Here is a 14,788-nt window from a genome sequence, read left to right as displayed (position 1 = left end):
AAATAAGAAGATATATGAAAGATAATGTATACATAGTCGACAAAGCCCAATGAGTGATATTAATGGCAAAAGTTGTATCGCGATAAGTACCTTTTTACAACCTACGCGAATGTCTCCATTTTATCGTTTACCACTTCCTGTGGCGAAGAGGTGGGTGTTAGAAAAAATTCCAAGTAGCCTTTAAAACTTTAAAGAGGGAAATTCCTCTATCAACGCGAAACAATTTTTCATTGTTAAACTTTCGCGAAACTCCGGTGTAATTTCTTCATCCTTTTTTTTTTTAAAGATCGCTTCGTTGGAAATTTTTAAAGAGCTATACCGCTGGATCCTTTGGAACCGATCCGAATCGATTTCCGACTAGTATAAGCCCGCAGAAGTTTTCGAATTCTCGACCGCCCAATGGAAATCCGACAAATCGAATGATCGGGCGTATCGAGTTTCAATGTTATCGCGATACTCTCGTGCACTAGAGGAGATAAAGCGAACGTTTCGCTATAAATAGGCGGCTGACATTTAACGGGTCACGTTTTCTTGTACCGACAAGAGAAGCCCAGCAACCTTCAAAGTAAATATCCACTTTCTTCAACTCGTTAACGTGCCAAGGAAATCAATTTCGATAATTATTCGGTCTAAGTATAGTGGCACATGCAAACGTCAGCCGATTCGATATCCGATAAGGCCGTTGTTCCTTCAAAGTAAATATCCACTTTCTTCGACTCGTTAACGTGCCAAGGAAATCAATTTCGATAATTATTAGCTCTAATTATAGTGGCACATGCAAACGTCAGCTGATTCGATACCCGATATGTGCGTTGCTCCTCGCGAAGTGGAAACGTTGTTAAAGCAGAGAATTCAATTATCCAATGGATCGTTGCAAATGAACGCGAAACGTTGCTAATATAGTTGAATACCATTCGCGAATCGCCGTGCAGACACACTTAACGAGGCGAAATTTACACGACGCGCAAACTTCCTGACAATTAATACGAAAGTTAAACGCTGAAACTTCGACAGCTCGTTAACAATTATTTCTATAAATGTCTTTTGTTCTTCTCGTTTCGTTTCGCGATTATTACAAGCGAACGAGAGAAGGAAGATAACTGAATACGAAAAAATACAATCGGAGAAACGGAGACGGCGAAACGGAAGTTAATATTAAAAGTTGCGTCCCCGAGCTTCGATTCGGAGCACAATAATCCATTTACGACTTCCATAATAATACAAGTTCTTGGGAAACTGCCTCCACGGTACTCGCACAAACACCGTCTCTAGCGACAGGATTCAATTTTTAATCTTAAGCGCAGAATACTTTAACACTCTGTCCCTTTATCGAACGAGCGCCTCTGTTCCACTCTCCTGTGCGAAATATTCATAATTCGTAATCACTTTTAAGTTTTCATAAATTATTTTTAAACGAAACGATTCTTGACGTTAGAATGAGACAAAAGTGTGGAATAACATTTTGACACCAGAACCACTGTTTTCGAGAAAACCGACTTTGAACATAGTTGCGCGCGCATGCTACGGCTGATCATGGCCACGCCCAATTCGGCACGTATACGCGCAACAAATCTTCGAGGCTACTTTTCTAGAGTAAGAAGCCTCGTACGAGGAAAAAGTATTCCAGAAAATCGACTTATTTTTACACGAGAAATCTTATGCTTGGAAACTTTTGCTCGAATTTTCACTCTAGCTGTACCCAACCACGGCATTTCGTCTCTTTAAAGTCCACTGCACGCTGCTTTTCTGCAGTGCGGCGATAACAGAAAAGCAGACGTGCGCTACACATTTGTTTACGGCAACATTGCAGCATCGTACGTCCATTTTCCGCCGCAATTCCCTGCGAGGAGAACGTGCGGTCGCTGCAAACGTAATTGCGGTCACAGAGTACTTTCGAGTATACACTGGTCAGTGTAGACGCCCATTTCTATGCCACAAAATATCTAATTTTCCAATTTTAAACAGCTAGATGTTGAATTGTTTAGAGGAAATGTAAAAGTAACCTCGATTCCAAGCATCGTCGAAGAATACCAGAACAAAATAAAGAAAACGAACGCGTCCATCCTGAAACGTAATTCTCGCAAACTTTTTTCACCTAACGATCTGAAATATGAAACATCGTGTCTTCGAATTGCCAGAACGAAAGCAACGCTGGAAATAGAACCGCGGAGACAGCGTACTTTTCACGCGTGCAAGCTTCGCGAGCGTATCCCGTGGAGGACGGTTGACTATTAAAGGGACGCTGATGGCGTCCCGGTGAAAAGTTTTGCGACGAGAAGCGGTTTAAACGGGCGACACTTAAAGTAAGTAATGCACACCCGTCCCCTACAGGTCCCCGGAGGTTGAGATCTCTGCGGAGACAAGTAACGTTCGCGCGACACGTGATAAATCGTTGTTGATTTACTCGCGATTGCACGGACATCGATCTCGGCGAGCGGAAGTTGCCCGAGCGTCGTCCCTTCCGGTGCTCATACACCGCGAAAGGTCGACGAAAGTGCCGTATCGCATAAAATGTCTTATTTGGAGGCTTATGAGGAATGCCTCGAGAACCAAGGTGTTTCGCAATTGGTATAACCAACTCGTAACGAGTTGTTTCAGAGTATAGTTCTTATTGGTTTGCCCTAGATATTTCAATCCGACAACGAGCAGCAGAAATACTCGTATGGCTGGCTCATTGTGTAGCAACAAACACGGCCAACCCTTTTCAACCAGGCAACGAAAAAATGCGTGCGAACTGTGCTAATTGCATTTCCAGTTGCGGGTTTAATTACCCTCGTTATCGTCAGCCCGCAGCGTTGATACTCGCTATCGCGTATCATCGTGATTCCCAAGTACCTATCAATTCCAATGGTATCGTCTAAAAGCTTGACGACCTCGTAAAACCTCGAAAACGTCACGGTGCGCGCATACTGTGTAAGAACATACCGAACGTCTAATGGATCCACAGAAGTCTCGACGAAGACGTCGCAACGATGAGGATAACTTGACTGTTGATACACGGTACGCTTCGCGATTCTTTGGGAATTCAATTAGAGCCGAATCAAGGATCGGATTTAAATGTCACGGAACGTGTGCTGGATTCATTCGTACCGAGAGCGAAAAAGAAACGAGAACGAGGAATACGAATGACCTATTTGGATTCCTGCGAACGGAGCGGGGGAAGACCTCTGAATGAATTTTTTCATTCTTCGAAACTTAAGATTGTAATCAGCGCACAGGTCTAAGTTTCGTAAGTTCCACGGCAATTTGCTATAATTTGAAATTTTTATTCCGCCGGTTACGCTTCTTTGGCGACCTTCCCTTTCTCAGCGTAGCCGTAACTCCATAGAGATCTATTATCCAGATGAAGTTACGTCCATGAATATTGATGGCCGACAGTTAAACTTCTCTGGCAGCCTTTATTTTCTTTCGATAACTGTTACTCCATAGAGACTTAATGGAGATTGGGTCCGGCGATAGCAGTAATCCTTGATGAGTCGAATCTTTCAATAAATTTATACGGACAAACTTTATTGGCACAAAGTATAACTAGCCAATGTGCCCCAATTTTTAAAGAATGAAAAGAACACTTTTCTGCAGGTCTTTCATTTATCTGTCGTTAATTTCTCGTTTCCTTTGTTATCGTTCAATATATGTATTAGACAAATATTTATACATCCCTCTATCGCCATCCTCAAATTATTTAACCTTCCGATGCGCTGTTGACTTTCATTTTTTCGAACGGCAATCAACCACCCCCTTGAGTGGTTTTTCCTTATTATTCCTATTTCATTGCACTCCGTGTTTGCCCAGGGTTAATGATGCTCGTACACACATCAGCATTCATCTTCAATTCATTACCAAGTTGTTTACGACACCAGGCGACGCCCGCAATCACAATAATGGCGCCGTGGTTCGACCAGTAAGAGGCGGAGACGCTAGCTGCCTTTTCTCGAGTCACGAACAACGCAGCTAATCGTATTTCCTGTTCGTTCTTCCCGCATACAACCGGGATTTCCGGGATATTTTGCGTCCCGTTCCTTTCAACGATTCAGTGCACTATCCTCTTGTGTCGTCACGTATGCGAGAAACCGGGCATAGTAAACGAAAACGCTTGGCCCGTTTGGTAAATAGACAGCCTTCTGTTCGATTATGGGACACGACCGAAGTCTTCTGTTTCCTGTTTTCTGCATCCTGTTCCCCTTTCTGGTGGTTCGTTTCTGGATTCGAGGAAAACGTGAAAACGTCGAGAACTTTTCCTTTCGAGCCACGATTCTCCGATATTTTGTTGTCGGTGGAGTTGCCAATTTTCCCGAGGATCTCCGCGAAAGACTTTCAGGGCTTATTCCACTACTTCCGGTCCCTGATTAGGGCTACGATATCTGGACGATTAAAAAATCCTAAATAATTGTTTCCTTTTTCCGAAAATAAGTCCATAGATGTAGACAAAATGTTTCATTAGTCAAAATGGTGTCAATGTTTCTACTTACTGTGTACTTAGGATATACGAAATCGATATTTTGACGTCTGAAAAATTTACGACTTCGTTATAGCGCGAAGGCTACTGGTACTGTCAGTTCGCGAGAAAATGACTAACGAGTGTTTACATTCTACTATAGTCGATAGTCTATCTGAACAGTCGAATCTAGAACGATAGTAACATCCCTGTATTCGTGACAAAACGAAAGGATCGAAAATACAATCTACCGATGTTTAATTAATTCCAATAATTCCCGGTAGAAAATAATAATTTATTTTTCCATATTGGAATAACGGTATCGTCTCTGCCAGTGTTTGTACTCCCTCAGTATCAGCGACTGACGGCTGGTAGCTGAATAAATAATAAAAACCGATTGGCTATCGGGAGAAATATTGCTACTAAAAACTAAAATTTAAATATTTTTTATTAAATTCGAGCTATATGATACTACCAACGAACGAGTGAGATCTTCGCGATGGAGATTAGCACAAACGTGACCTTTTTTAACGCTCCAATTCCTAACATACGATGAAAAAAACGAGTTCTAATATTTAAAATACTTTGTCAGAATTTGTATCGATTACGAAACTTGGACGTATCGAAACCCAAAGGAGTGATTGTTCAAAGAACTGATAAATATCAAAAGACGACGAGCAACCCCAGATAACGTTGCCTTCAAAAATAGTAACATCATAAAGGATACGGCCATGAAGTCGCGAAAGACAAGGGAGCTTTCTGGTTAAAGGACTACGAGGAACAACACGACACTTATTTCAAAACCTTGGCTTGGTAAAAGCGTTTCTGACATAAATTCTCTATTAAGGCCTCGGCTAGTCTACCGGGCTTTATGACACAGACCGAAAACGGCTATTTTATAAAATAGCTTCGCCGTTCTTTGCCGTAGTAGCAAAATGTTCTTGTGGATACATTTATGGAAAAAAGTTAAGAAACTTTAGATTAACCAGAGTTATAGTAAACAGTGATGCTGGAAAATTTACTAGCGCGTTCTTCGGTCAAAATGAACGTCCCTTAATTTACTAAGTAGATTTACGTCCTCTTCAGCGCGAGTAAAAAATGTCCCCGCAGAAAAGAACAAAATTAAGCCAACAGTGTCGAGCACATCGCAATACTTTCCAAAGAGCCACTTTAATATAATCGTTTAAACAGGATAATATTTCTATAAATATTTGCAACATTTATAGTCTATAGAAAAATAACTTTCAGCAATGAATAAAATTCGTTCTATGGGCGTGCATTGTTACTCAACGTATTTTGCAAATTTCGTGGGCAACCGTTTGCATGAATATTTGCATTTTCCGAGCGAAAATATTTGAAAGACAATATCTGCAACTTTCTGGGAACGATTCAATTTTTTGTTTCTTCAAAACGAGGGCAAGAAACGTTTGTATAATATCGAACAGTGAGGATTTCCATTTTGTTCGCAACCTTTCGCTTTTTATTCTATGGCGTTACGGGAATCAGCGAGGTTTCTTCGTGGAAACGGAGAGCAATTTAGTTGCATGCGTCCGTTGCATTCGCGAGTCCAATATGTTAAGTGCACCACGAAATTTTGCAACAACCGCGCGACAGAAACGGAAAATACTTTTCTAAGGAATGCCTGCCCCGTATACATTCGATTTTCTACTGAATTTTATAGCAACTACTTTGTAGTGGACCGTACCACAAATCGAATGAATGGAAAACCATTTTTATTTCAAAGACATTGCATCGAAATAATCAATGATGCATTCTGGATCAACGTCCCTTTAAAAAGTGAACGTTTACCAAATGGTTCTTGAATTTAACATTCCTTGAACTTTTCCAGCCAACAATAATCGTTCAATGTTTTATTTAAAGAATCTTCTACTCGAAAAATTCAAGGTAATTAAATCTTTTCTTTGTATTCTTTCGGTATTAGAAACCTATTTCTAAATATGGTGAATTCGCTGTGAGCTTATTTTCTTATTTGCATTGGGCGAATGGCGTGACAGAACGAAACTAATCGATGAATTTAGCGAACTTATTACGGTTGCTCTTGCGAACGAAACAGTCGCGTGTTGCGATGGTCTAACTTTAACATCGTTTTCCTCGAAACAACTTTTCTCGAGATAGCGTTAATAAAAACTTTAATGAACGGAATTTAGCACGCATCACGATGTTCCATAATTTTGTAACGCAACCGAAAAGGCATCCTGACCCGAAAATAAATTAAAAACGTACGAGAAAATTGCTTGTACGAGACTTTGTTCCCGAGATAATCGATTTTGAGAATATGCGGGGCACGCACGAACCCGATTGGCAAACTTCGAATGACGACTTACGAGTTTAACTTTCTTTCTTCCAATTATAGAACGTATCGAGCATTGAATTTAATTTTGCTTATAAATTGCTGTCCTTATACGTACACCAGAATATAAATCAGTAATGGGACCCACTGAATTAAAATTTATTTAATTTGGCATGCGCCCCAGGAATTTTTCAAACATCTTGACTCCGACACGAAACTATACCGTTTTTTCTACTATAAAAATATACTAAGTAAGAATATAGAAATGATATTTATATACGTAAAAATAAAAGAAAAATAAACTGGTCGAAATATTTCTTTAAGAACGAAATTGACCGTTTTTATGAAATAGATGCGAACAAATTACAAAGTTTAGAAACGTTTTTGTCGATAGTGCTTCGACAAAAAAATTGCAAAAAATTCGTCTTTTATTTAACGTTCTTCAATAGAAAGCGCTGTTCATTTGGAGAAGACACACGCAATGGCAGCACTCGTTTGTCAAAGGATCGAAAAGAGCAATTTCACACAGTAGTCTCGTGTATCAAAGGAAGCATTCGAAATAACACGGTAGTTTCAATCCGAAAGTTGTATCCGCACGCCTATTCGACGGAGCGTTGAAACAAGGGCGCGAAACTTGTTACAAACACGCCGTGGCGCAGTCATTACATCGGCTAGCATCGCCGCGAATTAACGCTTAAATGTTTAATTGCATCTTCCGGCGATACGCTAATTGCACATGTATCTTTGACGAATTACGATTAACGACTAGTTTTACGCGCTACTGACTGAACGATCACTGACTTTAACAAAAGCTTTTGACAAAATTAACCTTTCAATTTTTCCACTTTTTCGATATTATACAGGGTGTTCAGCCACCCCTGTGAAACATTTTAATGGCAGATTCTAGAGGCCAAAATAAGACGAAAATCAAGAATACCAATTTGTTGATGGAGGCTTCGTTAAAAAGTTATTAACGTTTAAAATTCCGGCTGTACTGAATTTTTTTCTCGAAAATGCGCAGGATTTTTGGGGTATGTCTATTCACCTAAAATGCTTGTAATTGACCCCTGCAACCAATCATAATTTTTTCAGAAATTTTTTTTTTTCGCCGAAAAATTTAAGCACCCCCTGTCGATTTTTCTTAAAAATTCCTTTTTCATGTTTAGTAATTTTGTTTGACACCCTACAGAAAAGTTGTCTAATACTTTTTTTGTAGGTACCCATGAGCTCTACTTCAGAAAAAAGTTTCATTGAAATATATTCACAATTGTAGGAGTTATGGACGTTTGAAAATTGGACCATTTTTATGGTGTTTTTCTAACTTTACGGGGTCAAGGAACAACTTTTCGAATATTTTTAGAATTTCTATGTATTCTACACTAAAATACGCGTCGTTTGCTTTTTTAAACACTAAAATCCTCCAATCCGTTCAGGAGTTATGATGTTTTAAAGATTCGCATGAAATTTCAGGGAAGCATTTCTAGCCTCACAGTAGATTTTCGGTAAAGAATTTTTTTCTCGAAAGTGCGTAGGAATTCGGGGGTATGTCTTTTGACCAAAAATGCTTGTAATTAACCCCTGCAACTGAAAATATTTTTTCCAGAACGATTTGAAATTTTTTAATTTCACCGAAAAATTTCAACACCTACTCGAATTTTTTTCTTGAAAGTGGGTAAGATTTCGGGGGTATGTGTATTCACCAAAAATGATTGTAATTGACCTCCGCAACCAAAGATAATTTTTTCACAATGATTTGAAAAGTTTTAATAACTTTTCAACGAAGCCTCAATCAAGAAATTGATATTCTTGATTTTCGTCTTATTTTGGCCTCTAGAAGCTCCCATTAAAATTTTTCTCAGGGTTGGCCGAACACCCTGTATACATATATTAGGAAAATGCAAAAGTTTCCATCATTTTTATGGGATATTTCTTCATTTAATACGATATTAATATATTTTTAAGTCAAAACATTTTGTACGAATATTGAAATTTATACGAACTACCAAAAATTAAATATGATATACCTTAAAGCAGCATACATTTTGTAAAAAGTATTTTTATTCTCCGTTGGTCGATCAACGGAACTCAGTAATACAATAATAAAAATAAAAGTATTGACACCGAAATAGAAGTCAAAAAGTATACGAGAACGATGAAAATAAAAAAAAGCTGCAGACCTTAGAGAGGGAATTTTTTTGCAAAAGCGTCGAAAGAGAATCTCCAACCACCAGAGAAATTATCTCACCCGCCAAAGACGGAAATCATTTTCGAACACTCGTCGCTGTCCAGCGAAATGATTCTGCTCAGAGTATTTTTTTTTTCTATCTACCTTTCGTTCGATCATTCAATTCCGACACACAATGAGGCGCTCCATACGGGAAGCGGAAGTAATCTGAAGACCGGCCTTCCATTAAAATCTGGGTCGAGTCTTTACTCGGGGGGAAACCGACGTTTCCAATATCCGTAATAGGTGAGAGTTTCCTAGCCGCGAAATTAAGTTGCAAAAACCGAGAAAAGCTGCTCGTGATTCTCCATCTACCTTCGTTTCATAGCGGCAGTGATTATAATGCAACATTCTATGTCCAATGGCGAATGATTTTAATGAGTATTCCTGACTACCGATAAGCCTGGTAGACCTACCGGCGATAGACAATGTTCGAAAATGATGGATAGAAAGCTTTTATTCCACTCCATTGGAATTGGAATAATGAACATTTCTATTCAAATTTTTTTCGAAACGTATTTGAATTTTTATTATTTCAAATATTATACGTGCACATTTTCACTGTTATTATGAACGATGTATCTACGGACGTTCGAACCTCGACATCGAAGGAATTAAAATTGAATTTAAAAGTATAGTAGAAAAAACGAGGAAGGATTCGTTATTTTTTGGCAGGAACGGGTGTCTGTTTTAAATAGGGGAATTGTATAAGAAATAGGGTCGAGTTTCCTGCAGAGGATATTGGAAATTACGACACGTTCCATTTTCGAGTGCGAGAAGTGGCCGAAAGAAGGACGATCGTCCACTGTCTCGCCACATTTTTCCGCAATAAATATGTCTTCCTTTCCCAGTGCTCGCTTGCAGTCGCAGTTTTTAAGATTATAAACTTTACGGGGCACTCTGAACTAATCTGTTTCCGTGAATCGAAAAATTTCCTACAATTAAAGGAAGAGAAAAAAAATAATATTTGCGTCGAACGTGAAATTCCCACCGTTCGATGTTGTTTATGGGCCACGGTGAAACGTTTGTTCGGAAATAGACGGTTTAAAACGTCTGCCGTGTAAATTCTAGCTATTTAAGGCTGGAACGAGAGTCGAGAGCTTTTGCAATTTTTCACGCGTTTCACATAATTTAGCGGAACATTTAAAAGTTCGTCTAAAGTGCTTTTATTGTTCCGCTTTGCTCTTAATGAAGTTCTTTTTATCCTCTTACTCTCTGTACTGGTCCCTTTCATCGGACGATAATATCGAAAAAACGAGAGAAATAAATTTGACGGTAAACTATTATTTATTGCGAGTCGACAGAATTTCTATACGCTACGAGACCGACGTTGATAAATAAAGCTGATTAAAGACGCAAATTTTCTGTTACGAATATTAATTTACTTTATTATTTATGTAACGCGTGGGCATTCGTTGACATAGTAATAAATAACTACAGCGGAGAGTACAAGAAATAATTAACGGGCAACATACTGGTTCAAAACGTACAACATAAATTATTCAAATCTATCGAAACTATTCAAATCTCGAAATTAATACGTTTGAAACGACCTATTATGGTAAATTGCATATTATCCTTGGATATTTACAATTGTGTTAGAATTGTAATTAGCATATGAAACGGAAACTCTTTGCTTTGGTACCTGTTTACCTCATGAAATTATTGGATAACAATCTAGTGTAAACTAATTGGAATTAAAAGCTGGTACTGATTAATGCCAATTAATTTACGTTGCATGGTCGTTTTATAATTAGTTAATTAAAATTTTCTCGGTGCTTACTGGTACTAGAAACATTCTGTAAAGTCGTTGACAAGATCACAAGATCTTGTGATCTAAGTAATTAGTGGAGTGGTATTAAATTTCACGGGTTGTTTCATTCCTTAAAATTTGATAAGACCGATCGAAGTGCCACACGTATAATCGAGAGTATCTACTTCCAGACAATTAAGAGATCTATATGCTCGAGTAATCGCCGAATAGGTTCGTGAATTATTCGCGCAAACTTCTCGTTTATCTTTCGTATCTGTTTCGAAAGGCTGTTTCAAAATCGCATAAACTAACATTAATCCTTTCGTTCTCAAATTATTCAAACAACACAGGAAAAAATACTCATCTGCATTTTCGTGTACATTATACAATTGATTTATAAAAATAATTTGATATTTCCAGAACGTTCGAGGACCTTTTCGTCAAACTAAGCAAATTCATTTCATAACAGACCTATCAATCAACTCTCGATAACGAGTAAGGTATTTACAATCGTTTAATTGCTTCCAATAATGAATCGATTCGTCGAATTGCAAAATACGAAAGCTTTAGTTGTTTTTAGTAACGGCATCCAAGCTACCTAATCTCTTTGAAAAGTGCCTAAACAAGCTAGCTGAAAAATCTCAACCTTAATCCGAGCCCCGAATATTCGAAAGCCACTCACCTCGACTGAATTGATCGTTGTTTGCAATCACTTTCTCGGCGTTCTTCCTCGCGATATAAAACCACTCGCTGCTGTTGCTGAGATACTTGTACTCGATCGCCAGATCCTTCACGAGGACACCATCTTGGTCCTGCAGCCGATGAGCGAACGGACAATAAAGCCAGCGATCCCTGTATTGCAACTTATCGTAGCAATTCCCGGCAGCGAAAATGTCCTCGTCGAACTCTACCATCGACAGGATACTCGCGTGCAGAAGGTACTCCGAGGACAGCATCACCTCCGGCGCGTACTTCCAGAGTCTGGTCAACATGTTGGCTCTGTTCACCGCCAGGTTAGCTTCCAATCGGAACTTGTCTTGGGCGTACTGGTCGACGACACCCTCGCCTAGACTAAGATCGGTGCCAGCGGTACAGTTCTCGCCCACCAGGTGTTGATTCTCGATGATGTGGAGGAACCGCGTGACGATGTCCACGTGGACAGGCTCTTTGTGTCCCTTGGATCGGTCCACGACCGTCTTCCCATAATCCTCGTAATCCTCTTGCTCCGAACCGTTTCTGCCAACGTCGTTGTCATTGTACGCGTACTCCTCCAGAATGGCGATCTCCGCGTCGTCCAGGTCGTTCTCGTTGTCGATCGGTGCTCCGTGGACCATGTGCCCATAGATGTCCGTCGAGTTCGCCGTCGTCCTGTTCCTGAACGCGTGAGTCCTATTCCTGCCGATCACCTTCCTCAATTTATGAAGGGAGTCGTTTTTGTGGCGTACCGGAGGCGTATTCCGACCCTTGGCCTCTTTCCTGCGATCCGAGCCAGCCACGGTCAGCCTAATGAACAGCTTGTCGAGATCCACGGTGGATCGTTCGTCGATAGCGCCGGTGGATCTGGGATCCTGCCCGGAGGATACGTCCGTGCCCAGACTCTTCCCCTTAAGTCTTCCCGATATCGAGACGTCCTCGCTTTGGGACACGTTGTCGATCGACTGAGCCCGTCTGCTCGCTCCGTTGTACGCTGAATCCGGATCGTCGAACTTTGCTTGTCGCGCAAAATGGTTCCTGGATCGACTGTGCCTGATCTGCGTGGTCGGTTTCTCGATGCTGGTCTCCAATCTGTCTCTGCGCGTCAACTGATTCGCGACTTCCAGATCGAGTTCGTCGGCCTGACGATCGTCCAGGTCTCTGGGCAGCTCCGTGGCCTCGTGCATCACCAGTTTCCGATCGATGAACGAGGGCCGATGATTCTGCTGATGACGCAGCGATTCCTTCGGCCTCTCGATCTGCGCCTCTTGATCGTCGAAGCCGGCCGCCGCCGTCGCGGGCCTCTGGGCGCACGTGAGCAGAACGAGGACGTACCAGCGACAACGGACACTCATCTTAGCTCTGTTTTCACGGCCATCAACCATGACAAGATCACGATGATCCTCGTTCGCTCAGGTCATAACGACGAGAACGATTCCGGGCCGAGCGTCGACAGAGAATTTATCATCTTTATTTTTCTTTCCGTTCACTCCGATTCCGCGCGATCGCGGCACCACTCCGCGTTCGTGTCACATTTTTCCGCGACGTTCGCGACGGTTCTTACGCGGCTACGCGGCGACGATACCGCTCTACGTTCCGTTACGCTGTCGAGAAAAACACCCCGCAACGCCTGGTGCACGTCGCGATAGGTAAAATAGGATACGGAGGACCACCGAGTCGCGTTCGAAACGTTCATGTCCGCGGTTCCTCGTGCTCGAAATACCTCTATACTCTTCGTCGCGATCGACGAACGTGCTACCTACAGAATCTGTTCGATCGAAAAAATGCTAAACCCGATCTGTCTTCGAAGCGATCGTTTCGATTTGGTATCGTCGAAGGTCCGGACTCGTCCGATCCTCAGGTCGGATCTTTCGATTCCGAGCGAAATTCATTCATCGTGCCGCGGTTCATCGTTTTCGGCGGTTGTCAGAGGACCACCACGGGGTTTGGGGTAGCGTGTATCGGACGACTTCTCGAACGAGAGCGCCGTGGTCGACACGCGCTCGCACGCGGCGCCAGACTGAGGGTTGAAACTCGCAACCCCTGTGTCGTACGGCGGGAATCGAAACGCAGCGCGCATGCCCAACCCGGGACGATTTTATTAGAATCAACCAGATCCTTGTTTTCTTCGGTCGTATCGATAGGTCATGCGTAACGCGAATTGAATATCCCAGCGACCAGCTTATCGTTGATGAGAGGCACGATCGGATTTTTCAACGTGCAGTTGACTCTTCGCGCGGAGGGATCGGAAACCAGAGGACATCGATTCGAGAACAGCGTGTAACGTGGAAACGAAATTAAACACGCGCAACGAACCTGCTCGATGCCAGCGGCGAACATATATTTACAAACATTATTGAAGTTCGTGCTTACACCTTGAAACATTAATAATGAATTTGGACAGAAACGGAACGTCGAATAATTGGTACAACTTCTAAAAGTTATCATTTTTCGTACCGACTATTCTCTAGAATGAAGACAAATGTCATGAGGCGAAAATTTGGCACAGCCAAAGAAATTCAGATTTACAGCTTGAGGAGAGAAGACTTTCAGAAAAGGTACCGACAATAGCGGAATCGGTGGGACTGTTGCATCGACCGCCTAAAAAAACTGTCGTGAGAAGAATAGCGACCACTAATCTAGCATTAGTTTGTTACTTTTTATAGAGTATATATAGAGTATTGGCCATGAATCAATTAATACTGAAACTGAATAACAAATGGCTAAATCTACAGAGCCACTAGATATCCGAAAAATAAAATATCGCGAAGGAATCGTTTAAAACAACCTCGATGAATTTTAGAATCATCGCTTTTATTGACTTTCCGGTCGAGTGCATTATGCACTGGACCGTTAATATGGAATTTTTCATAGTTTTCGTCCTATTGGTTTATTTATTTTCACGTTGTTAGTTTTCCCGATAAAACCGACTCCGAACGCAACCTTGGTCGAGAGCGGACGTATTTTTTAAATTTAGAAGCGACTTATTTCATTATTATTGTTATCATTCTGTTTTTTTCCAAATCGTATACCCGTTAAACATTTTCATGTAGGACTTTTTAATAAGTAAAATTTCTGCTAACGAACTACGAGCGGTTGACTAGTTAAGAGACAATATTACAGTTGCCATCGATGAAGCGGAGTCCTAGTTATGTAATAACGTAATAGAAAATTAAGTAAAATGAGAAAGATATTGCATTTCACATTTAATGTAATGAAATAGACTCGTTCAGTTTGTGTTTTACGTCAATTTAAAAACGTGCAACTCAATTTTAATAATCCTATACAATATAAAGTAATTGTGCCCGTGTATCAATGATGTACGCTACCGCTCGAAAGTATTTAATTAATAAGGATGGAAGAGTATGCAAG

At 40.9% G+C, this 14,788-nt stretch overlaps 1 protein-coding gene across 2 annotated transcripts in view; it reads right to left on the bottom strand.

The window, feature by feature from the left end:
• LOC143346682 (metabotropic glycine receptor) overlaps nucleotides 1–13,391 on the bottom strand; it is a 144,565-nt gene extending 131,174 nt beyond the window's left edge. For both annotated transcript variants that reach the window (XR_013080491.1, XM_076775018.1), the window contains exon 1: nucleotides 11,406–13,391. Coding sequence is in view for 1 of the 2 variants with exons in the window: in XM_076775018.1 (XP_076631133.1) it covers nucleotides 11,406–12,801 (1,396 nt within the window). In the remaining variant the exon portion in view is untranslated. The remainder of the gene's footprint in view (nucleotides 1–11,405) is intronic.
• Nucleotides 13,392–14,788: the final 1,397 nt, after the last annotated feature.

Source organism: Colletes latitarsis, chromosome 10 (genome assembly GCF_051014445.1).
Source record: "Colletes latitarsis isolate SP2378_abdomen chromosome 10, iyColLati1, whole genome shotgun sequence".
NCBI lineage: Eukaryota > Metazoa > Arthropoda > Insecta > Hymenoptera > Colletidae > Colletes > Colletes latitarsis.
The sequence above is the reverse complement of the archived record's forward strand: the minus strand, read 5'-3'. Positions and strand labels throughout refer to the sequence as shown.